At 36.5% G+C, this 26366-nt stretch overlaps 2 protein-coding genes across 2 annotated transcripts in view; both read left to right on the top strand.

Moving 5' to 3' along the window:
* LOC147576813 (uncharacterized) overlaps window positions 1–804 on the top strand; it is a 4301-nt gene extending 3497 nt beyond the window's left edge. Inside the window, exon 2 of the mRNA XM_086678553.1 lies at window positions 164–804. Coding sequence (XP_086534679.1) covers window positions 502–804 — 303 coding nt within the window. The 5' untranslated portion in view covers window positions 164–501. The remainder of the gene's footprint in view (window positions 1–163) is intronic.
* CHORDC1 (cysteine and histidine rich domain containing 1) lies at window positions 684–26366 on the top strand. Its single transcript, XM_025929152.2, has 11 exons — window positions 684–883; window positions 4432–4481; window positions 7752–7808; window positions 9700–9857; window positions 12400–12503; window positions 13155–13213; window positions 17217–17287; window positions 18240–18345; window positions 20265–20384; window positions 21056–21118; window positions 21799–26366. Exons 1-11 carry the CDS (start codon window positions 820–822, stop codon window positions 21943–21945), a joined length of 999 nt encoding a protein of 332 aa, XP_025784937.1. The 5' UTR covers window positions 684–819; the 3' UTR covers window positions 21946–26366.

Below are 26366 nucleotides of genomic sequence, written 5' to 3'. Positions count from 1 at the left end.
TCGGGATAGAAGAATTAAGTACGGGCACACTGATCAAATGGAGGCTCACATGAAACAGCAACGATTTTATCCCCTGGGTCTTAGAGCAATAGTGACCACTTCTAGCACTGTATCGGATCAGTACTTTCGGTATTCTGATTTTAGACGCTTTGTATTTTCAAAGTGATTTGACCTCAGTTACCACAATTGCTCCCGATGCCTGCGCTTCTCCAGTGCTCCAGAGACCGGGACAACGGACACACAATCACCCAGGGAGAATGGTCCACCAGTCCTCTCGTCGTTTGCCAAGCTTCCACGTTCTAGGCAGAGGACTCGGAAATACTGCAGGGTTCTGCCCCTACTCTGCAGCAGCTAGGGGGCGAACGTAACAATGCCGTGATTGTACTAACCCCAAAAGCAAGGAGCCTGCGGTGCTGGGGCAAACCCGCTGGGTGGCCGCTTGGCTGCACGACGGAGCCGCAGCCAGAGACGAAATCTGGAGCGAGCACGTCAGCCCCTCGGATGGCATCGCTTTCTGCCTTTAGGGTCTCTCCTCCTCAAATATCCGGACGCCAGCTCCCCGCCCCGCCGCCACCCTGCGGAGTCCGACCCACGGCATCCGGGCTGTTGCCCGGCCTCCCGCCGCTCCCTCCGCCTCCATCTTCTCTGCGCGCCTGCGCGACCGGAAAATTCGCGAAGGTTCCTGAAGCGGAACCGGCCGTTTCCGGAAGCCGGCAGCCGCCCCAGCCGTCAGACCGGTCGTTGCGCCAGTGGGGTTGTAAGCGCATCCTCTTGTTCGTCCCTGTGTTTGAATCCGACCCGTAACGGTGGAGAAAGAAAATGGCCCTGCTGTGCTACAACCGGGGCTGCGGTCAGCGCTTCGACCCCGAGACCAACTCCGACGGTAAGAGGAACGCGCCGCCGGTCTTCCCTCCCGGGTCCACCTCACCCAGGGGGACGCCCTTGACCCAAGGGCGACCCCGGGGTCCGCCCGCGAGCCGTTGCCGCGCTGCCCCCGTCCGGGTCCCGTCCGGGTCCCCTCGGGCCGCCCTCTTAGCCCTACTGCCCGTGCGCGGTGCCTCTCGGCAACGGCATCCGACCCTCTCCCTGCAGCCACGCGGACCCACGTGTCTCCCGGTGGTCCGCTCGCTCGGGGATTCGCGTGCAATTTAGAACATCTTTATCCCCCCGCCCCCACCCGTGTCTTTGGGGAAGCCAAAGTTAACCCGGTGCTACAGAGCTCGCTTAGCGGTTGGTGTGTGTGTGTGCGTGCCAGAGATGGGTGGGAGGGTTGGGTTGTGGGCGAGTTATTTTATTTAGGTCAGCTCGCCGTATTAGTCTATTTTTCCGGAGTTTATTTATGCCAAGTGTTGGCATAAAGTGATTGTTCCTAGGTGTACAGTTAAGGATGTAAAGTGAAAGTTAGTGGCTGGACTAGGTGAACAGCCCATGAATTTCAATTTTGAGTGGCGATTGGGATAAAGTGAGTTGGTTTCTTGACTATCGTGGGAAGTGACACCACTTTGTCAAATTGAACTAGCGGTAATTGCATGTTTTCTATACCCCAGATGTTGGTCTGTCATTTATATCATCATCTCATTTAATCTTCAGGACACCCCTGTGAAGTATGTATTATTAGACCTATTTAATAGAGAAGCCGGGTTCAACATGGTAGCAGCATGGTTCCTGCATTATGAAGGGAATTAAAATCGAGGCCTTTGACACTCTTTTCCACCTCTGAGATGTCTGGAACACTTACTTGGTGCACATACTTTAAAATAAGACTCTTGGCAGGATTCTATGGATAAAGTAGAATCTAGTCTTTCAGTCTTGGTGTAATACTCATGTTACTGTCATGACAATTTCATGATTTTTTTTTTTTTTTTAATGTGTAACGTTTTATTTTTTGAGAGCATGTGAGCGGACAAGGGGCAGACAGATACTCAAACAAGAATCCAAAGCAGGCTCCAGGCTCTGAGCTGTCAGCATAGAGCTCTATGCGGGGCTCGAAGCCACGAATGAACGATCATGACTTGAACCTAAGTTGGATGCTCAACCGACTGAGCCACCCAGGAGCCCCAGCATTTCTATGATATTAATACGTTACTCAAAGAGAAAATTGTGAGATTTCAGTGGATGACAAAATCGAGGAAAAAGAGGTTTTAAAATCAGTTGCTGTTGGCAGCATGCATAAAAAGTAAATTATCTTAGTATCTACACATATTCTCCTTTAATATTAAATGAAGAGGAAAGACTGATACTTTGTTGAGTGCGACTATAATGTTTCCAAATAAGTAAATATATTTACGGAATGTTATATACGAGCCTGAAATTAAGGGGGAGATAAAGCCATTTTTTGGAAGTCAGCAGTGTGTGTGTGTGTAATGGTATAATGCCTAAAAAGGAGATGGAGTGGAGGGGAGTGGGAAAATCAGAGTAGACACTCAAGCATTGTGTGGTCACCAGTACTAAATTCATCAGGGAGTGCCAATAAGGGCTGAAAATTTAGCTGCTTTAGCAAAATGGGGCTTAGAGACCAAGTAAGTTGCTTGATTTAAGTGGAAAGTTAAGAAAATGGAGATAGGAAGTAGAAGATAAGAGCTAATAGCAAACTGTGGAGTTGATTAGGAGAAAGTTTTATAGAATGGGAGAGGTTTGACCTTTGTATTGACTAAAATAAAAAGCCGCCTAAGCTGGTACAAGGCTTTAGTTTGAAACACAAGCTAACTTAATGTTTAAAGGAGACACAGTGTCTTTCACATATTAAACACTTATTCTGTACAAAGCACCACTTCACAGTTTTTTACTTAAGCCATGTATGTAAACTGAACTGGCTGCTAAAGGGCAGAACCAAAATTTGAGCATAGGTCAGACCCAAGACCCAATACTTTCATTTCCTTGACTCTGAACTGCTACTGTGTTGTTTTTTACCCATGAAATTTAACTTTGAGCAAAACTGGTAAACCTGGTAAAGGCTAGAGAGGCCAATGACCATCTGCTTGTTGTTTACATTTGAAAGCAGTGATTTTCAAATTGTGTTCCTAGTAGGTGTATGGTTAAGACCTGACTCACACCTGCTACCATTCTGCCCAAACTGACCATTATTGTGATTAATGCCTCTTACTGTGTTATACGGTATGCATTTTATGCCTCCATCTATATGTTTGGTATTTGAAAATACTGTTCTCTCTTTGCTTCTGTTCTTAACTTCATATCCCTCTGCTTATTCATTTCTACTTTGAATCTCCTTTTTCAGCCTTTAATTCCACTACTACCCTTAATTAATAAACTATATTGGCTATTACTGTAAGGGTAGGAGGATTTCTGTAAGTACCAGGAATTAATCACTTTAAGGCAACACCAGGAATCAGAGGCTGTGGGCAATTGAAAGCTAAGCAGACAAGGAAAGGTGGGGCAAAGTAGCCTTATAAGAAAATTGCCCAGGTGTGGAGCTGACCTGTTTTTTTCCTAAGCTCATGGTTGTGTCTAGTCAGGAAATAATTGTTTATTATTATTATCATCTGACTTTTTAATGTAATACAGTATATTGCCATCTATAGTAAGCCCATTTTCATGAAAGAGTTAGTAGAAATTGATGGTGTAATGGGGAGGGGAGGGAAATACAGAATAACAATCAGTGACAACCCTGAAAATAGACTGTAGAACTTAAAACTTTTTTAAATGAAGTTTGTATCTAGATATTGACACCTGTCTAGGAAAGTTAAATTAGCAATCAGATATTGCTTCAGTTTTTAAAATTTTGAACTTGTCCTTCCAAAATATCTTTTTAGAGAATCTCTTCAGCAGTCTTTATGGATCAGTGCACATAAGCACACTTAAGTTTGATAACGTTTTTGTAAATAGAATTGGAAGAGGACCGTCAAAATCTTGGAGCTTGAAGTTTTGGTATTAAACAAATTTAACTACAAAGATTAAAGGAATAGAATACAGTTTGTTATAGTTGCACTAGTCTGTATTTTTATCTGTAACTATCATACTCTTGAATTAGAATTTTAACTATTACTGTTTAAAAAATTTTTTTTAACGTTTATTTATTTTTGAGAAACTGAGGGAGACAGAGCATGAGCCAGAGAGGGACAGAAAGAGAGACACACACACACACAGAATCTGAAGCAGGCTCCGGGCTCCCGCCTGTCAGCACAGAGCCTGGTGGATCTCAAACCCGGGAACTATGTGTGTGACCTGAGCTGAAGTTTGATGCTTAACCGACTGAGCCACCCAGGTGCCCTGAACTGTTACTGTTTTAATACAATATTATAGTAAGCACTGTGTGTCATGCATCTAACTTGAGCATTTTGTGAATTTTTAAGGAAAAGCAAAGTATTACCTGCATTTGGAAAAATGATTAAAATGTTAACACCTGAAGAAAATAATGATTTTTCTTCATTATAAAGTTATTTTTTTTTCCTTTCTTTCTTTGTTTTTGACCAGATGCTTGCACATACCACCCAGGTGTTCCAGTCTTCCATGATGCCTTAAAGGTAAGAACTTGGTATATTTCAGTGTCTTCATATTTGTATATTAAATTTAGAGGTGTAATACTAACTATTTTCTCATCTTTTTTCCTCAGCTCAGCTTGTGACTTTTTGCTTTCTTAATGACCATTTTGGGGTGCTTTAAGCAAGTCTAAAGGCAGAGACAGTAGGTGGTGGTCTTAAAGTCTTTCCCAAGTATAAAATTAGGTTCTTTTCATCCCAGCTCTCATTTTCTATACCCTTCATTTCTTCACTTTTCAATTTTGAGGGGAAGTGAAAGCAGTTGTACTGAATCTTAGTTTCTCAGTCTGTTGGGCAGCTGCTGTCTAATAAAGAGCAGCTCTGAATTTGAGGGAAGATTCTTAGCAGTAAAGGGTGCCAGTTGCAGGACAGACAGATATCAACTGTTTTCCACCTGTACTTTCTTTTTTTTTTTTTTCTTTCAATGTTTATTTATTTTTGGGACAGAGAGAGACAGAGCATGAACGGGGGAGGGGCAGAGAGAGAGGGAGACACAGAATCGGAAACAGGCTCCAGGCTCCGAGCCATCAGCCCAGAGCCTGACACGGGGCTCGAACTCACGGACCGCGAGATCGTGACCTGGCTGAAGTCGGACGCTTAACCGACTGCGCCACCCAGGCGCCCCCCACCTGTACTTTCTTGATGTTCTGGAGAATTAGATAATAGAATGTTGTTTGATCAGGTTTTTCTTGGTGGGTTTATTGATTTTTTAAAATTTATGTTAACGTGGTACATTTATCTCCATAGATAACGTGTATCTCAAAAGAAAATGTTGCAGTGTGGCTGCCGTGGTTTTAGGTGTTGGTGTACTTTTGTTTTTAGGAACATAAACAGTCTTACGTGTTTAAATACTGTTGATGCCTTTTGAATTTTTTGAAGCTTATTTATTTTGAGGGTAGAGAGAGCGAGCAGAGTGAGAACACAAGTGGGGGAGGGACAGGCAGAGCATCCCAAGCAGGCTCCGCACTCCCAGTGCAGAGCCGGACGTGGCTCCAGCCCAGGAACCGTGAGATCATGACCTGAGCCTAAGTCAAGACTCCCACGCTTGACTGACTGAGCCACCCACGCGCCTGAATTTCTAATTATACCTTCCAGGGAGTAGGTCGACACTTTTGGTATTTAACTGTTAGATAGCCGAGTGTAAATAAACATGTAGCAAGTTTATGTCACTCTGGTTAGTTCTAAGAGAGGAAAACAGAATAGGGCAAGTTGAGACCTGAGTCTTCCTTCTTACGTCTTTTTGGCCTCTTTGAAAACTCTTTGGGGATGGAAACTGTGCTTCTGTGGAAATACTTTTGCAGACGAGTGGGGGTATTTTATGTTTACTGGACTGCCGTTTATTCTGTGTTACTTAGTGTATGTTTTTCTCTTTCTTCTGCTATATTTTTCTATCTCCTAACCATAGACCTACTTCACTTCTGTTTTGGGCTTCCTATTTTTTCTCATTTAGTTCATTCGTTTGTGTCCTTAAATGTCATCTTTGTGCCAATGGCTTCTACAAAATATTTCCATTTATGTGTGTCATTTGCTCCTGCAAACCAGTTTTTAAAGTGAACTCTTATTCCAGAAATAGCCTCTCAACTTTGCTGTTCTTTTTTTTTTTTTACTACCCAGCTGTTAATCTCCCTGTTGAATTAATCTTAATGATCTCACTTTGAAGTAATTTTGTTTCTCTCCTCCTCAATCCTACTGTTCATAAGAGCTCTATAAACATTTCTTGAAGACCTGAAATCCAAAGACTATTGGATTTCACAGCACAAATACATAAACCAGTATAATGTCTATTGTTGCTGGTTTATTGGCAAATAAGAAGTTAGAAAGAACATTTTAATATTCAAATTAGAAGTGGCATAGACAAAGAAAAGAGACAATTTCTCTTAAGAAACAACCTTATACTTACATACTTAAATTTATCCATTTTTTTTTTTACTGGGGACTGTGATAGATCCAAGATTGATATTTGGGAACAGCTTGTCTATTTCATGTATGTATCCTGGTCTCCCCAGAATATCTGCTGTAAGTGTTTGTGCAAGACAATAAAGCTTTTTCTCGTGTAGAATGACTTTTCTGAAGACTGTATTATCAATAGTAATTAAATTCTATATTTCAGCATTATAGTAGGTTTTCATCTATATTTCAATTCAGAGTAAAAGATAATTTCAGAATAAAGGAAAATTTGAATTATAGCATATTTAACATTTTCTTTAAAATAATTTTGGGGGTGCCTGGGTGGCTCAGTCAGTTAAGCGTCCATCCCTTGATTTTGGCTCTGGTCAAGATCTGTTTGTGGGATCGAGGCCCATGCGTTCAGAGCCTGCAGCACAGAAGCTACTTGGGATATTCTGTGTCTGTCTGTCTCCTCCTCTGCCCCTCCTCTGCTCGCACATGTGTGCTCACTCTCTTTCTCTCAAATAAATAAACTTAAAAAAAAAAAAATCTTGTAAGTGCATAGTGTGGAAAAAATCACTACCAAATTCTTCATACATTATCTTGAGAAAAGCAGTGAGGCCCAAATGGGTATGTGCAAATCCTACCCCTTAGTATAATTTGAAACATCCCACATTTTGAAACTGCTGCATTTTTATTTTCTTATTCTCTGTACTACTTTGGAATTACGGATGACAGCTTAAAGCCATTTTTTGGTAAGCCACTTAGTATTTTGTTTAGAAATCGCACACGGCATTAGAATTTCTGTGTATTTATGCTTGTCACTGAAAAGATCATTTAACCTTCAAAGACCTAACAATTCTTAGGCTGCTATGCTAATCAATCTATGGTGTTCTGAAAATAGACTGATTATTGTTGGGAAACAGCTAGTGAGTTCTTTAGAAGCTGAATTGTGATAATCATCTCTATCTAACTTACCAGATTTTTGAAGTAAAGCACCTCACTTACTCTCCAGATCCTTTAAAATATATGATGTTTTTAGAAATTATAAAGTGTTTCTGTTCTAAAATTCAGTTACTAGTCTTGAAACCAGAAGCAGTTTTTGTTTCCCTATTTTAAGGTGTTTCCTTTTGTGATCATTCAAAACACAAATCACCTCTAACATTGGTTAATTAGGGTTTTTTTTTTAATCAAAGACTAAAAATCATTTCACTTGATTAGATAAATCATTTATAACACTTTATAACTGTGAAATCTATCTATGTGCCAGTCACTGTGAGATTCAAGGAGATAAGTGCAAGTAGACCCTTTTAGTGGGTTGTGGTTCTGTGCAAATTCAATTTTAAGTTTTTTTCTCATGTTTCATAGGGTTGGTCTTGCTGTAAGAGAAGAACAACTGATTTTTCTGATTTTTTAAGCATTGCAGTAAGTATTCACTTTTTTCCTAGATTATCTCCTGAGAACGTACATACAATGTGAAGCTCCACATTTGAGGAGTCTGATTTTTGGACACCTATTAAGTAGTCTGTTAACTTGCAGATAGAATCTTTCTTTTAAAGTGGAACTCACCTCCCTTGATAGCCTTTAAAATAAGGAATTCGTCTGTTTCAGAAATAAAAGTTTCAAGATACTAATTACCCACATGTCAATTTAGGTTTGTCCTTGGTGTTAGTGGTCTTTAAAGTACGTTAATAAAGAAGTGGTAGGTAACAATTTAAGGCATTTTTAGTGAGGAACAATATATTATTATCAAATCTAACATGCACCAAGATGTGCCATTTATTTTGTATGCCCTTAAGAAAGAAAACAGAAGCTGTTAATGAAATGACATGCCATTGAAGTTCTGTATGATTTTTTTTTTTTTTTAATTTTTTTTTTTTTTCAACGTTTATTTATTTTTGGGACAGAGAGAGACAGAGCATGAACGGGGGAGGGGCAGAGAGAGAGGGAGACACAGAATCGGAAACAGGCTCCAGGCTCTGAGCCATCAGCCCAGAGCCTGACACGGGGCTCGAACTCACGGACCGCGAGATCGTGACCTGGCTGAAGTCGGACGCTTAACCGACTGTGCCACCCAGGCGCCCCTAAAGTTCTGTATGATTTTTAAGGATGTTACAATGCATGTATGACTCCATGGAATGTGAAAAAGGTCACTAGCATTTGTTGACAATTTACCACATGCCAGATTTGACAAATACTTTATTGTTTTACTTAATCCTCTCAAAAAATATCTTAAGTGCCATGATCTCCATTTTACTAGTGAGGAAACTGAGGTTTAAAAAGATTAACTTGCTCAAGGTCGCATGGGTAGTAAGTAGAAAAACAAGTTTATGCTATGGATATACTATAAATAGATAATCATGAAGTATAATTCAAAGGCTTCTTTTAAAATGCTTTCAGATGTACATTAATAACTCAGGCAACAATAGATGTTGGTGAGGATGTGGAGAAAGAGGATTGCTTTCGCATTGTTGGTGGGAATGCAAGCTGGTGCAGCCACTCTGGAAAACAGTATGGAGGTTCCTCAAAAAATTAAAAATAGAACTACCCTACGACCCAGCAATTGCACTACTAGGCATTTATCCAAGGGATACAGGTGTGCTGTTTCAAAGGGACATATGCACCCCCATGTTTATAGCAGCACTATCATCAATGGCCAAAGTATGGAAAGAGCCCAAATGTCCATCGACAGATGAATGGATAAAGATGATGTGGTATATACATACAATGGAGTATTACTCAGCAGTCAAAGAGAATGAAATCTTGCCATTTGCAACTACATGGATGGAACTGGAGGGTATTATGCTAAGTGAAATTAGAGAAAGACAAAAATCATATGATTTCACTCATGAGGACTTTAAGAGATGAAACAGATGAACATATGGGAAGGGAAACAAAAATAATATAAAAACAGGGAGGGGAACAAAAGAGAAGAGAGTCCTAAATATGGAGAACAAACTGAGGGTTACGGGAGGGGTAGTGAGAGGGGGGATGGGCTAAATGGATAAGGGGCACTAAGGAATCTACTCCTGAAATCATTGTTGCACTTTATGCTAACTTACTTGGATGTAAATTAAAAAAAATAATAAAAAATAAAACAATTAAAAAATAAAATAAAAAAATAAAACAAGTTAATAAAAAATGCATTCAGATGTAATAATTGCAAATTTGGAGTTCTAGTTTTAGTTTCTTAAAATAAGTCTGTGTAATGAAAGTGGAGAAAGCATACAAGAGATTTTATTAGTAAAGAATTGAAAACTAATTTGTCAGGGCATCTGAAACCCATGATAAGCTAACTCTCATCTGTCACTAACAGGGCTGTACAAAAGGTAGGCATAATAGTGAGAAACCACCTGAGCCAGTCAAACCTGAAGTCAAGACTACTGAGAAGAAAGAACTTTCTGAATTGAAGCCTAAGTTTCAGGAGCACATCATTCAAGCCCCTAAACCAGTAGAAGCAATAAAAAGGCCAAGGTAAACTTTATACAGTTGTAATTTTTGTCACAATTAAATAATAGCATTTGATCCTGGTATTTTATGATTTTATATAATATCATTTATAGCTCTTGTGTAGATCACTTTGATGTTCCCTTAAGTATACTTTTCATTTTTTTTCCCCTTTACCTTGACATGTACACAGTAAATTTCCATCGCGTATGTGTTCACTGTGTCGTCATAATTTTGTCCAGAGCAGAAGAGCCACACATCTTTCTTGTGACTTAACATGGCTTTTTCACTGTAGTATGGAGAAATTGTTGTATAAAGAACAATTTGTAGCATAAAAGATACATAAAAGTATAAAGAACAAATTGTAGTATAAAGAAATTGTTGTCTGGGAATCGGTTTGGGTTGAAAAAGAACCTAGAGGCCTTCCTATCCATTCTTGTGCTGTTTTCTTGAAGAGCATCTAGGACATTCTTCACAGAAGGATATTTAGATTCCTTTCAAATAATTCTAGTGAAGAGGAATTTACTTTTATTATTGTAAAGCATTCCATTTTGTTACTAAGTGTGTATTCTTTCTTAATATTGAGCCAAATCCTGTCTCTTTAATTTGTACATGCTTTGTCGCTTAGAGCAAGCCTAGTCACTCCTATTTTCAGATGCCTCAAAACTGATAATGTTATTACTTACAAACTTTTTATTTATTTGATTTAGATGCAGATGTGTTAAACTACTTTTAAAATACTTCTTGCTCATTTTGCAGTAGATTACACAAGTCCTTCGTAGTCACCTCATCAGCTAAACTCTGTTGTACACGCTCATACACGTGTGTTGGCTAACGCTGTTACAGCAGGCCTTCTTAATGTTGCACTTGAGTGTTGTTTTAGAACCAAAATATGAGACTCAAAAAACAGATGATTCTGTGGCCTCAAATATGGCTCCAGTTGATATTTTTATTCACACCATGGATTTAATGTTTTTCATAATTTTTTTTTCCTGATCTTACATTTAATTTAGGTAAATTTATTTAGAAATTTATAGCATATTGAATAATATTGGACCAAGATAAGAAGACTGAGAGACTTTGTGACAATTATTCATTTAACCAAACTACTTAGAATTATTATTATTCCATCTTCACCTTATTCATAATCATGAGAGAGTTTATCAAATGCCTGGCTGACTGATTTGCCAGTTAAAAAAATTATGAGAAAAAGACAATTTTGGCATGACTCATTCTTAAGTATCACAGTAGTGTCTGCTGTAATTGACAGTATGAGTTAATATTTTCTTTAAATAATGGACTACTAATTTACTTAAGAGAAATTAAGTATTGGGGCGCCTGGGTGGCGCAGTCGGTTAAGCGTCCGACTTCAGCCAGGTCACGATCTCGCGGTCCGTGAGTTCGAGCCCCGCGTCGGGCTCTGGGCTGATGGCTCGGAGCCTGGAGCCTGTTTCCGATTCTGTGTCTCCCTCTCTCTCTGCCCCTCCCCCGTTCATGCTCTGTCTCTCTCTGTCCCAAAAATAAATAAACGTTGAAAAAAAAAAAATTTAAAAAAAAAAAAAAAAAAAAAAAAGAGAAATTAAGTATTTTGTCCTAAATTCATCTGGTGATATTGTAGAAATTATGAGAATACAGGATTTTACATACTTTGGTAATACTTCTACATCTTACTTATAATAGTTGTTTTCAATAAGGATGTGGAATGCATAACCTAGCATTTCTATTTTTGTTGTTTTTGTAAATATTCTTAATACTTATTGAATGGCCTTAAATTGTACATACAACACTTAATCGTTATGAAGGGGCACTGTATTGATTTTTAATCCTACTAGAATTGTCTTGTGATAGAATTATATATGAACATATAGATGTATATACCAGTGTCCACACTAAGTGAATTATCTCCACTGGTAGGAATATGGATTCACTTAATACATATTTATTGCCTGTTAGGCTTATGCCTAACATTTTGCTTAGGTGTGGAATGTAAAAGTACTTCATGATCCCGTCTTGGCAAACTTGGAATCCTAGTCTTTATTTCCTTCCCATTATGGATACTGATTAATAATTTACTGTGTTGGCAATAGCATGATTATTTGAGACTTGATATTTTTTTTTTTTTTAATTTTTTTTCAACGTTTTTTATTTATTTTTGGGACAGAGAGAGACAGAGCATGAACGGGGGAGGGGCAGAGAGAGAGGGAGACACAGAATCGGAAACAGGCTCCAGGCTCTGAGCCATCAGCCCAGAGCCTGACGCGGGGCTCGAACTCACGGACCGCGAGATCGTGACCTGGCTGAAGTCGGACGCTTAACCGACTGCGCCACCCAGGCGCCCCTGAGACTTGATATTTTAATATCAACTTTCCTTTTAAAATTTAGAAGTGTAGGTACACTATGGCAGTTATTTGTAAAATAGTATTTAATGTGAAAACCCTGATTCATGAGGCATTTGGCTTCTTTTTATAAATAGGCTCTTAGTGTATTTATTTTTAGTAAAAAAAAAAACAAAACAAAAAATAATGTTTTGGTACATCACTAATGGTAATAAAGTTTAAAAATTCTCCAGCCCAGATGAACCAATGACAAACTTGGAATTAAAAATATCTGCCTCCCTAAAACAAGCACTTGATAAACTTAAACTGTCATCAGGGAATGAAGAAAATAAAAAAGGTAAGATTTTATTTTATAATTTTTTTTTCTGTACAATTAACCAGTTATCTAGAAGATAAAAGAGACAGTGTAGTTCACTGAATATAAATATGAAAGAAAGGTAACATATTGTAGTAAAGAATTTATTTTGCTTTCTAAATACCAGTAATACATCAGAATGAATTGGTTTATTCCATAATGTCTGTATTAAAATGAAAAATTTAATTAAAAATTTGTTTCTTCCATGATTCATCACTTTTTTAACAGTTAAATTTATTTTATAATTGTACATGTTTCATTGGGCATTATATAAAATATATTCAATTTTTTCTGACCTACACTCCATACCATGGGGGAAAGTAGTACCTTTTTCATGTTTTCCCTTTCACAAGGTCAAGATGCTGGATGTATTGCAGTATAGGATAGAAGCGTGTCCTGTATTATTTGGGGACATAGGCAAAACGTAATCACAATAGTTGATTTCTTCTTAGTTTTTTAAATATAATTACCTGAAAGGTCACCTAGAAAATAACTTAAAATTGTCTTAAAATAAGTGTTTTTTAAATTTAGATTATTTTTTCAAATACTTATTTTATGAAAGAGGTTACTTAAGAATAACGCCAAAGTATCTATCTTAATGTTTCTAATTTGATTTTCTTTTCTTTGTTTTAGAAGAGGACAGTGATGAGATTAAGATTGGGACCTCATGTAAAAATGGAGGGTGTTCAAAGGTATATATTGTAAAATTTGTGTTGGGTCATGAAAGAAAAATTTTAATTTTCAAAGAAGAGAGTGCAGTTTACTGATTGAACAAACTTTTGGGTGCCTGTTATGTGTTGGTCAGTGTGCTTGGGCTAGGGCTGTGAACATGGATAAGAGACTCTGTCTCTGACAAACACCATATCTGATAGACTCATGGGAATAAGTCATTCTGATGCAGTCAGCATTTACTGAGCACAGTAAATGTGTGCCAGACATTGTTTTAAGGGCTAGAAATACAGTATTAAGTGAAGCAAAAATTTCTCCTGTTGTGGAGGTTATACTGTAATTTAGGGAGAAGGGTAACATGTAGGTAATTAAATACGAATTTAGATAGACATGAAGAAAATACAGTGGACAAGGCAAGTAAAGGTATTAAATAAGGCTATTAGGAAAATCCTTTTGGAAGTGACCCTAAATCAGAAATCTAAATAATGTAGCAGGTGAGTTATATAAACCTTGAAATTGATATGGGAGCAGTATATGTAGAGCTTTTAAAGCTTGGCTATTCAAGGAATTATGAGAAAGGTCAGTGGGACTTGGTCAGTGGTGTGAAAAGTAGGAGTAAGCGAGGTAGGCAAGATTATAGCAGTTTTTTTAGGGCATAATGATGGGTTTGGGCTTTTTTCTTCTTCTTTTCTTTTTAAGCATACTGGGAAGCCATTGTCTATTTTAAGGAGGAATTTTAAAAAGATCTCTTTGGCTGATACGTGGCAAATATATTGGCGTAATAGGGGAATTGGCAGAAGGAAAACCAGCCAGGATGCATTTATAGAAGACCAGGCAGTGGGAGTGGAGAGTATTTTTTAGAAGTAGTTAAATGTGGGATGTACTCAAACATCCCAGTGAGAATTTTCCCCACCCCTCTATGTAAAATTATGTGCCCTCCAGCATCTCCACTCTCACTGCCCTTTTGTCTCCAGGGCACTAATGACCTTATAACATGCTACTTTTTTTGCATATGTATTTTACTTCTGATCTATCCCAGCTGACTTTCCCTTCCCTTCTCCTCTCATGTAAGGTTTATGAGAAAAGAATTTTGTTGTTGTTCTTTGCTGTATCTTGAATGCTTAGAACAGTGCCTGCCTGGCTCATGACAAATCACGCAGAATGAATACTATTTCAAAGTATTAGCAGGAATTGCTAATGAACTTTAAGTGAGGGGGACCCCGAGCTCCAGCAGCTAGGTGACTGGTGACACCATTAACCAAGAAGGAGAAAACATGATTAGGGGAGCAGGTTTGTAATTTTCCCTCATGTTAAGTTGGAGATCACCTTGCTTATTTAGGGATAGAAATGGAAATGTATTGACATACATGTAGGGTAGAAGTAGTAGATAAAAAAGAGTGAGTACTGGGGTGGGGGAGAGACAGTGGAAGTGGTAGGATAACTGCAGTAAGATGAGAGAGAAAACATCTCAGTTGAATTTTGAAGAATGAGTGCCAGTCCTGTAAATGGACAAAAGGGAAAGTGTGTCTCAAGCAGAGGTGATAGCAGTTTCAGGAAACAATAAACAGTTAATAATCATGGTACAAAATTTGCTGGTGTGTTGAGGTTAAAAGAGACAGAGAGGCCAGAACTTTAAGGGCATTTACAGTTTTACCATGCCCGCAAGTGAGATCTTACTGTAGGTTACAGAGGCCATTAAAGAAACTTGCGATCTTTTTCACTGAAAAAATAACATTAAAAAGTAAGTTCATAGCTTGAGGGATTTTCACAAACCAAGCCCCTTAGTAGATCTTTTCCCAGCTATTATTTTCTCCCAAAAGTAACCACATTTTTCTATCAGTATAGTTTTGCCTATTTTTGAGCCTAATGTGAATAGAATTACAGACGAGGTGCTCTTGTGCCTGTCTTCCTTTGCTTCATGAAATGTATGTTAGACTTCTCTTTGTTGGCATATAGTTGTGGTTTGTTCATTTTCATTGTTTTAAAATACGCTGTCGTGTGAATGTGCCATTCAGCTTACCCTTTCTTTTGTCCTTTACATTTTTTGACTAATGCTACTATGAACATTTTTGTGCCTGACTTTGGAACACGTGTGTATATTTCTATTAGGTATATGACTAGAAAAGGAATTCCCTGATCATAGGGTACGTATATGTTCAGTTTTGACAGATATTCCTCATAGTTTTCCAGGATAGTTGTATTTCCACACCTGCCGCAGTATATGAAGCTGATTGCATTTGTTCTACATCTTAGGAATGCTTTGTAGTATCAGTCTTGTATTTTAGCCATTCTGGTTAGTGTGTAGTGTTCCCATTGTGATTTTAATTTGCACTTTCCCGATAATGACTAATGACGTTGAGTTCCTTTTTGTTTGTTAATTGGTCACTTGGATATCCTGTTTTGTGAAATGTCTGAAATCTTATACCTGTTTTTCTTTCTGTTAGTTGGCCTTCGTCTTACTGATGTTAGGAATTCTTTTTTATTTTTCATTCAGAAGTACTTTGTTGGAGAGGGACACTATACATTTTCATGATCTTAATAATGGCTTTTGATAAAAAATCTTTTTAATTTTTTTTTTTAAATTTTTTTTTTCAACGTTTATTTATTTTTGGGACAGAGAGAGACAGAGCATGAACGGGGGAGGGGCAGAGAGAGAGGGAGACACAGAATCGGAAACAGGCTCCAGGCTCTGGGCCATCAGCTCAGAGCCTGACGCGGGGCTCGAACTCACGGACCGCGAGATCGTGACCTGGCCGAAGTCGGACGCTTAACCGACTGCGCCACCCAGGCGCCCCTTTTTAATTTTAATGAAATGCAATTTGTCCATTATTTTTGACTAGCACTTTTTGCGTTGTTTTTAAGAAATCTACTTACTTTAAAGCCGTGAATATTTCCTCATATGTAGAGGCGCATTTAAATGTACAAACCACCTGGAACTGATAACTGTGCAAGGTATGAGGTAGATGACTGCAGATAAGAGAGTGATTCATGTTTTAATTAGATAGTAAATGAATTAGAACCTGTTAGTGTAGTCTCATTGTCTAAGATCTGGTAGTGATCATGAGGAAGGTTAGCAAATTAAACTGATAGGTATTTTCAAGCTAAATTGATAGGATTTTGTGATAGAAAACATGGATGGAAGGAGAGGGTTTTTTTTTTTTTTTTTTTTTTTGCTGCTTTGGGAGACTGAATCGATATGGTGCCATGAAATAAGGTGGGGAGAAGAGTAGGAGTTGGGAGTAGCGGGGAGGAAATGAAGGGGGCAATAGTGGTTAAGTTCAGAATCTAACATACTGTTTTATGTGCTTATGGAATATCTTTAGGAGATGTGCATTTTGTCAACCCAGTACTTTGGATTTACAATAAGTAAATATACAGAATTTTATTTTCTGTACTTGTAGGTAGTTGCTATAAATACCAACGTAGAAAATATACTACTGGCTGCATCTGTGTTTTATTAACATAACTTTTTGTGAATTCATCTGTAGGGCCTTCACCTACAGCAGCAGTGGGGCCCGGATCTTCCAGACAAACCCTGGATATATTTATAGGTCTGCAGCTCATTTTACCCTTCCTAGGGATAAGAAATCAGCAAAACTCCTAGACCTTCCAGAATTGCTTATTAAGTTGTAATGTCCACACAGAGTTTCCTATACACCTAAATCATGCCTTAACTATATTTCTGTTGGGAATACTAATTCCTTGGTTTCAGTATTGTTCTATAAACTTAAATACCTGAATATGCTTGAATGTGACCTCATACCTGAAAGTCTGAGAGCATCTTAATGTATCCCATTGCCTACTTTTTATTTGCCTTTTTCACAGGGAACTAAAACTTAACTATAGCCAAAAAGGAATTATTTTCCATTCCTTATCGGAATGGCCTGGGGTGAATTTATGAATGTTCTAGGTAATTGTTATTTCTTGAGCATTTTCATAGTTCTTAGAGGTCACCAGTACTACAAATGTTGATGAAACATAACGTTGAGATACGAAGCTAATTTCTTCTTCTTTTTTCTCTTTTAGACATATCAAGGTCTGCAGAGTCTAGATGAAGTCTGTGTATATCATTCTGGAGTACCTATTTTTCATGAAGGGTAACTTAATAATACATGACTAATTAAAACTTTATGGTAGAGGTTAGAAAAGTTAATATGCCTGTAAGCATTATTTGCCGTGCAGCATTATCAGGTTTTTTATTTACATTGTCAACATCTTTAGAGTCACCTAGAATGTGGATTTTGTCTTTTTACACATAAGAAAACTGAAACAATACTACAGTAAGTGGCCATTGTGATCCAAACATCATGTTATTCCTTATTTCCTTACTTTTCAGTGGGATACTCTATTTGGGCTGAATAGTGTTTAGTTTGAAGAACTGTTCTGTGCACTATAGGACTCTGAGAATTTTGGCTCTGTGCCACAAAGACACCGGCATTGTGGCATCCAAGAAACCTCACCCTTTCCATAGCCCTCAATTGAGATCTAGCTCCCCTTCTGTATTATGCTGAAGTTTATAGACATGCAGTACTGTGTTAAAGTCTTCCACTCTTTTTCCATATTCTGCAAGACTCAAACCCAAAGCTTTACTGTAATTTTTATCTTTCTAGTCTCAAGTAAATAATAGTGGGTATAACCTACTTTAGGACTGACCATCACAGGTTGTGTAAATGTTAGTTTTTAGTTTGTTTGCATATTTTCACTTTCCTGGTTTATTAAAATGGGATTTAAAATCTTTGGTTATACCACTTTTTGGTAGCTCCATGAGGAAACTGGAATGTGAACAATTAGTGAAAAGCAGGTTTGGAATTTTCTGGTGGTTTTAAGCATCTTTAGTCAGGAGCTCCAAAATTGCTACAATAAATGGCATTCTGGTTTTAAAATGATTAGTCTCCTGATAGTTTTAACTGTTTAGTACCTTAAACACTTTGTTAGAATACTAAACTTGCACATTTACTTATCTTTTAAATTCACACAGTCACTGTACTACTTCTAGATTTAAGTAGCTGTAAGATTTTATTTCTGAAGTTTTTCTATGGTAATTTAAAGGATGAAATACTGGAGCTGTTGTAGAAGAAAAACTTCAGATTTCAATACATTCTTAGCCCAGGAGGGCTGTACAACAGGGAAACACGTGTGGACTAAGAAGGATGCTGTAAGTAGCCTTTTCAAAATAACACATTGGGGTGCATTCATCTGAGTCATTTTAAAAAGATTAAAAATTATTCTGTCTTCAGATGTAAAAGAAAGTTTTTCTGTCTCATACAGTAAAGATTTCATATTCCTGAAAATTAAAGTTAATCTGAGTCAAGAGCCCAGAGCACCGCCCTTTGATCAAAGTAGCCATTATGTACAATGACACAAGCGTGCCAGTTTTTGTGAAATTTTAAAGCCTGCCAAAATTGAAGAATGTGTTTCTGTAATTCCATAGCCTGCTCCCACTTTTTGCTTTTCAAAAATCACTTTTGAGTTCATTTGAGTTACTGATCACTTAGACTTCTGATTCCCTTTTGGCCACTTTAAACTTCATTCAGCTATTTACAATGCAAAAACACTCCATCTAGTGGCCAAAGAGGAGGATGGCAAACTTGTTGGAATTGTCTTGAATGCGTCTGCTTGCCACAAGGTAATTTATCACAACAACAAAAAAAGCATTAGTTCCTACTTCCCTAGATAGCTTTATTAAAAGATTTAGGTTGTGCAAATTAAGTGTCTAAATCCCATTAAATTATAAGCAAGCAAACAATTTATTGCTCAGTAAGTATGTGTTGGCTGCTGTAATGTATTTTATAATGTATTAAATTAGTTTTATATGTTGTATTGGCACTAACAACCCCACTAACACAATCAGCCTTTTCATTATATGTGTCCTTTAACTTACAAAAAAATTGTAAATTTTCAGAATGTTTTAGGGATTTATTCATTCTCCATTTGAATATTCTGTAGTTTCTGATTTTTTTTTTTTTTTTTTTGTAGTTTCTGATTTTTAATAACATATGCTTTGGAAGTGTAAATGTATCCTTCAGGTTATAATGATTCGTCTGCCACAAAACTTCCAGGGTTATTTTATTAGCAGAAAGACTTAAGTAAAGTCTCTCTGTACTTTCCCCAAGGACCTAAATTTTAAAAGTTTTAGCTTGAAAACATAGAATGTTTTCTGTTATACGTAGAAGTTTTCATAATATAACCCTTGATAAAATAATGTTTTTGTTATTTTTTCATGCACACAGTTATCAAGTATTAAGTTGGTATAAGCTGTAGCTTAGGGCACAAAATGTAAGTGCTGTAAGTACTTTAAATTCAGTTAGCATAATTGTACCAAAACATAAATACTACTTTTTCAACAGTACTGTCTCACGGTTTCCTGCATTATGTGGCTATGCTGCTCTCATTTATAAAACAAATTACAATTTGCCTCTTTTTAAAATAGTCATTGATAAAGCACAGTGTTCTACGGGTAGGTAATAGTTACTTCCATAATAATAACCAAAACATTACTTTCACAAATCCCCACTTTTTTCTGCATGTTATTATGGGAGGAAAATAATTATTTGAAACAAGTAGCAGATAGTTGTAAGTAGTCAGTTAGTTCCACTTGTAGAAATTGGAAATTTCAATTTGTAGTCAGATTCCAATTTATAGAAAATAAATGAAAGGCTTTTATGCATGAGGTTAAGATGTCTGGATTATTTCATTAAGCAAATGGTTTATTTTAGTCTTTGGAGAACGTTTTTATGACTGCTTAGTGGATTTCAGAAATGTTAAACTTGGATAAAGTTTAGTAGGAATTCTTAAGTTGTCTTTTTCAATGTATGTTAATGCTATGGTTCCAAAAGAAAAAAAAAAAAGGAAGAATAAGCATGTTCTCCAGCCGTAAAACTATAAAGATTCTTTGTATTGTGATAGATTTTATTGTTTAAGCTTTTGGGTGAGAACTTTAGAAGTTGCTTGCCCTTAAAAACACTAAGGGCTCAGTTGCACATAGTTATTTTTTCTCAGTTGTTTGGTCAGATTACTCATTTTTAGAGGTCATATGGCACATAATAAATTCATAAGGTTTTTCTAATATTACAGGGGAAAAAAGTCGTTCCATGTAGACATGACTGGCATCAGACTGGAGGTGAAGTCACCATTTCAGTATATGCTAAAAATTCACTCCCAGAACTTAGCCAAGTAGTAGCAAATAGTACATTGGTAAGTATACGAAATAATTTTGAGTAAAAATTGTCTCATATATTACTCTTTATTTTCATGTATTATCAAATCCATTATATATATATTGTTGATTTTAAAACTTTTTAAATCTTTTCCATTTGAAGAAATAGTTTGAAATTACTGTCAGAAACTATTTTAAATGAAAATTTCTGCGTAATTAGTTCTGAAACATTCTGAAAGTACTGTAGTACTTCAAGATTTATCAAATAATATAGTACCTAGTTTTTAATATGAAACTTTAAGTTAATTTTTCTTTTCTGTGAATGGTTTCCTCAAATTAAAGAAAAAAATAACAATATTGGCAGTTTCTTAAATACCTTAACTGATTTATATCAAGGGGCACCTGGGTGGCTCAGTCGGTTAAGCATCCGACTTCGGCTCAGGTCATGATCTTGCGGTTTGTGAGTTTGATCCCCATGTCAGGCTCCATGCTAACAGCTCAGACCCTGGAGCCTGCTTCAGATTCTGTGTCTCCCCCCTCTCTCTGCCCCTTCCATGTTCATGCTCTGTCTCTATCTTCAATAATAAATAAACATTAAAAAAAATTTTTTTAAGTGATTTATATCAGTATGTTACTTTTATAATCATTGCTTTAAATCCTATTCCTTCAACTTGGATTTGATCAGTTATTTAACTTTATTATTTTTCAGTTAAATGTGCATATTGTATTTGAAGGAGAGAAAGAATTTCATCAAAATGTGAAATTATGGGGTGTAAGTATTAATGAATCCAGATTTTTTTTTTTTAATACTTTAAAATACCCATTGGTGCAGTAAAAAGGCAGTACTTTGGAAATCGTTGGTGTAAAGTAGGTGTATAACTTACCATTCATTCTTACTAAAAAGTTTAGATCTAAGTATATAAATGCCCTTAGAAGCTTGGAGTTTTGATTGTTAACATAGACAGGACCACTGCTTTCCTCTAAGACTTAAAAAGAACACATCCGGTAAAGAAGATATGGTATATATACATATATATACAATGGAGTATTACTGGGCAATCAAAAGGAATGAAATCTTGCCATTTGCAGCTACGTGTATGGAACTAAAAGGTATTATGCTAAGCGAAATTAGAGAAAGACAAACATCATATGACTTCACTCATATGAGGACTTTAAGATACAAAACAGATGAACATAAGGGAAGCAAAAATAATATAAAAGCAAGGAAGGGGACAAAACATAGGAGAGTCTTAAATACGGGAGAACAAACAGTTACTGGAGGGGTTGCGGGGGAGGGGAGGATGGGCTAAATGGGTAAGGGGCACTAAGGAATCTACTCCTGAAATCATTGTTGCACTATATGCTAACTAACTTGGATGTAAATTTAAAAAAAATAAAAAAGAACAAAACAAAGCATCCAGGCTTACCATAGCTGTCTCTGCTCTGTTGCAGGTGATTGATGTAACACGAAGTTATGTAACTATGACTGCAACAAAGATTGAGATCACCATGAGAAAAGCTGAGCCTATGCAGTGGGCAAGCCTTGAACTGCCTGCAACCAAAAAGCAGGAAGAACAAAAAGAAGATTCAACAGAATGAGTTCACGGGGGAAAAAATGATTGCCTATTTCAGAATTCTTAGTATGTGGTAAAATGTTGGCTTGCTGCTGTAATCTTTGTTGTTGCTGTCGTTGTCGTCATTGTTGTTGAGTCTGGCATTTCAGGGTCAACGGTAGGTTCTTAAAAGCCAAAGTCAGGTTATCATTTTGTGCCTCCCATCTTTTTTAGTTACCTAAGGTTGATTATTCGTTTCTCCTCACTTGATAGAACTGTAGTTGTGTCCTGTACTTGAAAAGCTAGAAAACAGCAGTTTCAGTATTTCTTGGTATGATATTATGTTTAGCAGACAAGTGTAAAGGAACATTTGTTTGGTTCACATCTGTTCCTATTATCCCATAATTAGTAAAGCGAAGGTGGAATATCCGATTTTTAATTAGTTTTTTCCATGAGTTTGTGTTCCTATAATACTTGAAAATCTTTAAGGAAGACATGAAGCTCTGCATTGCCTTCTCGGGAAGGTTACTAGCTTTAGAAGGATTAATTCTGAGGTAGTGTAGTTTTACTAGTTAAAGAGGACATATATACATTGATTAACAAATTGGAATTTGTTTGCAACTAATTAAAACATCATATCAGTACCTTTATTACTTGCCAAGCGCTATGATATAAATGTATCAGAAACATTATAAATAAGAGTAGAGAGGTATCTGGTTAAAATTTGCTGTTAAGACCAAGCAATAATGTTAACCATCTCTTTTCTGATTTTTTTATAAGGTCTTTGTATGGTGTTATGACTAAATTGTACTTGATTTGTAGCCTACACCCTCTTAAAATAATTAGTTACATGTAAAGAGAAATATATCTATAATTTTCCACCTCTGATGGAAAACTGTATCTATAAAACTGTAGACTTAAAGGCTTATGGAAATACATTAGAGTATCAAAAAACTAAATATTTAAGCTTTGCTTTATGAGAAATACCTATTACATGTTAACTAAAGTAGCTTAATTCTTTTGGAGTTTTTTTAGGCTTTCATAAACAGCTTGACAATTCTAGGTGATACGATGTTGATTATACATTATACTTCATTAGATACAGGTATCACAGACTTAGATTGTTTATGCCAATTGAACCCATTAAAGGATAATTTACTTTTTGAGGCAGTGCAGAGTTCACCAAGAAAACTAAAATTAAGAAATGTTATGAAGGCCAGAACTTTGGCACAGTTTAAGCATTTTGGGTGTGAATTATGCTTATGTAGATTAAAATGATTATTTCCCAATCCCCTTGAGTGTTTTTCTTTTGTTCTTACAAAGAAAAATTTACAAAAGTACCGTTTTTGAAGTATAGGTTAATAGAGGGTTAGGATATCTTACTCCACTACCCTTGGCAAATAACTGCTGAAGGTGGTTATGTAATTACTGAATGATTTAGCACTGTTACAAATAAAGACGAAAAATCTGGCAACCAGGCTTTCATGACACATGGTATTAATGAAATACCATGGCCAGAAATTTTTGGCAGTACAGTTGGGACAAAAATAGAGCATATACAACTTGGGGTTGTATTTACATTTTTTAAAATTATCTTTCATAATTTAGGAACTTGGGTTTATTTGAAGACATGAAATCTTATTTATTAAAGGGAAAGGTTGATACTTGATTTGACTTGAGATAATGATTAATATACCTTTGTTAATGTTTTCTTCTTGAGGCTATTTTCCCCTAAACGATATCTTAATATGTTACATGCAATTGAGCAAGTGGATTAGTCACCCAAGAGTTAGTTACAGAGTACTGACACTGTGTGTGTGTGTGTGTGTGTGTGCGTGTGTGAGAGAGAGAGAGAGAGGTAGCTTATATAGTCTGGTTACATTAGTGACCATTCTATTTCCTTTCTTATTCGTATGAACATCTGATTTGTTACCCAAATAAAAATCTAAATGATATTTTTATCTTAGACTCATACATAAAGGGACACAGTTATAATTAAGTAGAATATGTTTTACTTTATCTGTCAAAAAATTTTATTGAGTTTATTTGTTTCTCTGGAAATATACTTTATCTTTCTCAGCATTCAAAAAATTACTGTAGCAAAGCAGTCAAAACTAACTTTATTATGCACTTGGTAACTAACAGTTAAACTCAACATGGGGGATAGTACTATTTTTCTTACTTAGCACATTTGCTAGTATAGAGATAGTAAGTTACTAAGAGTTGAGCTTTTATTTTTTTTAACTTCTTGAAAATAATTTTAGATTTATAGAAGAATTGCAAAAAAAGTATTTATATAAGTCTTTATACCCTGTATTAAGCTTCCCCTTATATTAAAATCTTACGTGACCATAGAACTTGTACAAAACTAAGAATTAGTCTTGGTACAATGCTATTACTTAAAGTAGAACATTGATTTTGACCGTCTTTTATTTAGTGGAACACTTGAAAGGGTAGTTCTTAAAACCTATCCTAGTTTGTTTTGTGATCATTTTAGCCAGTAATTTATAAACCATTGTAAATATAAGTTGAAATCCTCTTACCATAGAGAAATGTTTATATAGGTCAGCTATGTAATTTCTTGTTGTACCCGTATACTGGCAAAGATTAATGATCAGTTTTATTATAATTTTATCCTAGAGTTTTGTTTTTTTTTTCCTGGAGATTTTAATTCTTATAACTTGGTTTTTTAGACAATTCTTTAACCATCTAAGGGTGAAGAGAATCTTAAAGAGTTCTTGCAAATATTTTAAGATGACTCTGGGTTATTGCTCTCACCCATTGCTTTTTAAAAAAGAAGTCAGCCATTCCACAACCCAAAAAGGCATACGTGCATACACCCACAGTAAATTTTTAAAAGCTCATTAAGGAGTGCTGGTATCCGTTTAGGGCATTTGGGTATGTACTCTAACTTTCTTTTTAACAGCCATGTATTTTTAAGTTGTCAACATAAACAGAGTTTGGTTCATTACGTAGCAAGTTATTTTGATCTGGCATTTATATTTGGTATTTTTATTCTTTGCCTTTATCATAGTTCTATGGCGTCAGTTCTGAAATGCAAGCTTAGTCTGTTTCTAGGTTTTGTTAATAGGGTTTCCCTTCATTTATTTTCATTGTTGGGTAGATAGGAAGTTGAATTTTTTTTTTTAACCTGTTTCCTTACTGCTTAAGTATTTTACAACTTATGGAGTTGTTGCATGATTTGCCTTTTTTAATGTAGGTGTAGATGCCTGGGGCTCTATATAGGTGGTATTATCTCTAAAGTACTGAGCTTGCTGTGTTTTTCTTCTGCATAGTTATTTTTCTTTAATTTTTTTTAATGTTTATTTTTGAAAGAGATACAGAGTGCGAGTGGAGGAGGGGTAGAGAGAGGGAGACACAGAATCCGAAGCAGGCTCCAGGCTCCGAGTTGTCAGCACAGAGCCCAACGAGGGGCTCCAACTCAGGAACCCTGAGATCATGTCCTGAGCCAAAGTCAGACGCTTAACCGACTGAGCCACCCAGTTGCCTTGTTATTTTTGGTTTTTAAGTTTTTACGTAGTTCTCAGTTGTGAAGAATTCTTTCAAGAACAGTTTCTCTGAAGAGCATATTTTACTTAAATGCTAATTAATGACTTTTCTTAGTTTTTCAATTTAGTAGACCACTTTTAATGTCCATTAAAGTGAAATAAAACTTCCACCCTTAAATGTGTTTGTTAATTAGAAATTGTGTCAAAATAATTTGATTTCCGTTTCTTCTTGACAAAGCAGGTATACTGTCCAAATGATTGAATTGTTAAATTATCTTTAAGACTTTCTTAATTGAAGTAAGAGGACTATGAAGCCTGGAAGACGGGAACATCCCTGAACCTGTAGTACTTTCCTGTCATCCCCCAAAAATGAGACTAGATGAGTGTAGTAGTATTAATGTTTTTAAAACACTGATCCTTTCCATCAGTTTGCAGTCCATATTTATTCATACTTTGTGTGATTAATTTGTTAATATCTGTATCCTCTTATAGACTGAATATAACCTTGAGTATGTTTTGACCAACCATTATGTCTACATTCCATTTTCTAGTACAGTGCTTGGCATATTGATTGGCTTTTGTAAGTATCAAGAAGCAATGCAGCACTTGTTATGGGCCAGTCACTTAATCCTAATGATAACTCTGTGAGGTAGGTTCTGTTATTATATTGCAGAGGAGGAAAGTGATTTATTGCAGAGGTGAAATAACTTGCCTTAAGTCAAAACTAGTGAGTTAGGGAGAGTGGAGATTTCAAGCTCAAGCAGCCTGGCTTTGTGTTCTGTGCTTGTCTTTTAACTATTCTGTGGGGCTTGTGTGTGTCAGTTGTATTAATAGTTTCCATGAAACTGGCACATAGCATGGAAAATTGGTAACACTGTGCTTGGTCACCAGAAACAGATGTTTAGTTACGTATGTTGTGTTAGAAGATAAGTTTATGAAATAAAACATGTAGTCCTTA

The sequence above is a fragment of the Puma concolor genome, chromosome D1 (assembly GCF_028749965.1).
Source record: "Puma concolor isolate L17-30 chromosome D1, mPumCon1.1.hap2, whole genome shotgun sequence".
Taxonomy (NCBI): Eukaryota; Metazoa; Chordata; class Mammalia; order Carnivora; family Felidae; genus Puma; species Puma concolor.
Note: the sequence above shows the minus strand (reverse complement) of the source record. Positions and strands in the feature narration are given on the sequence as shown.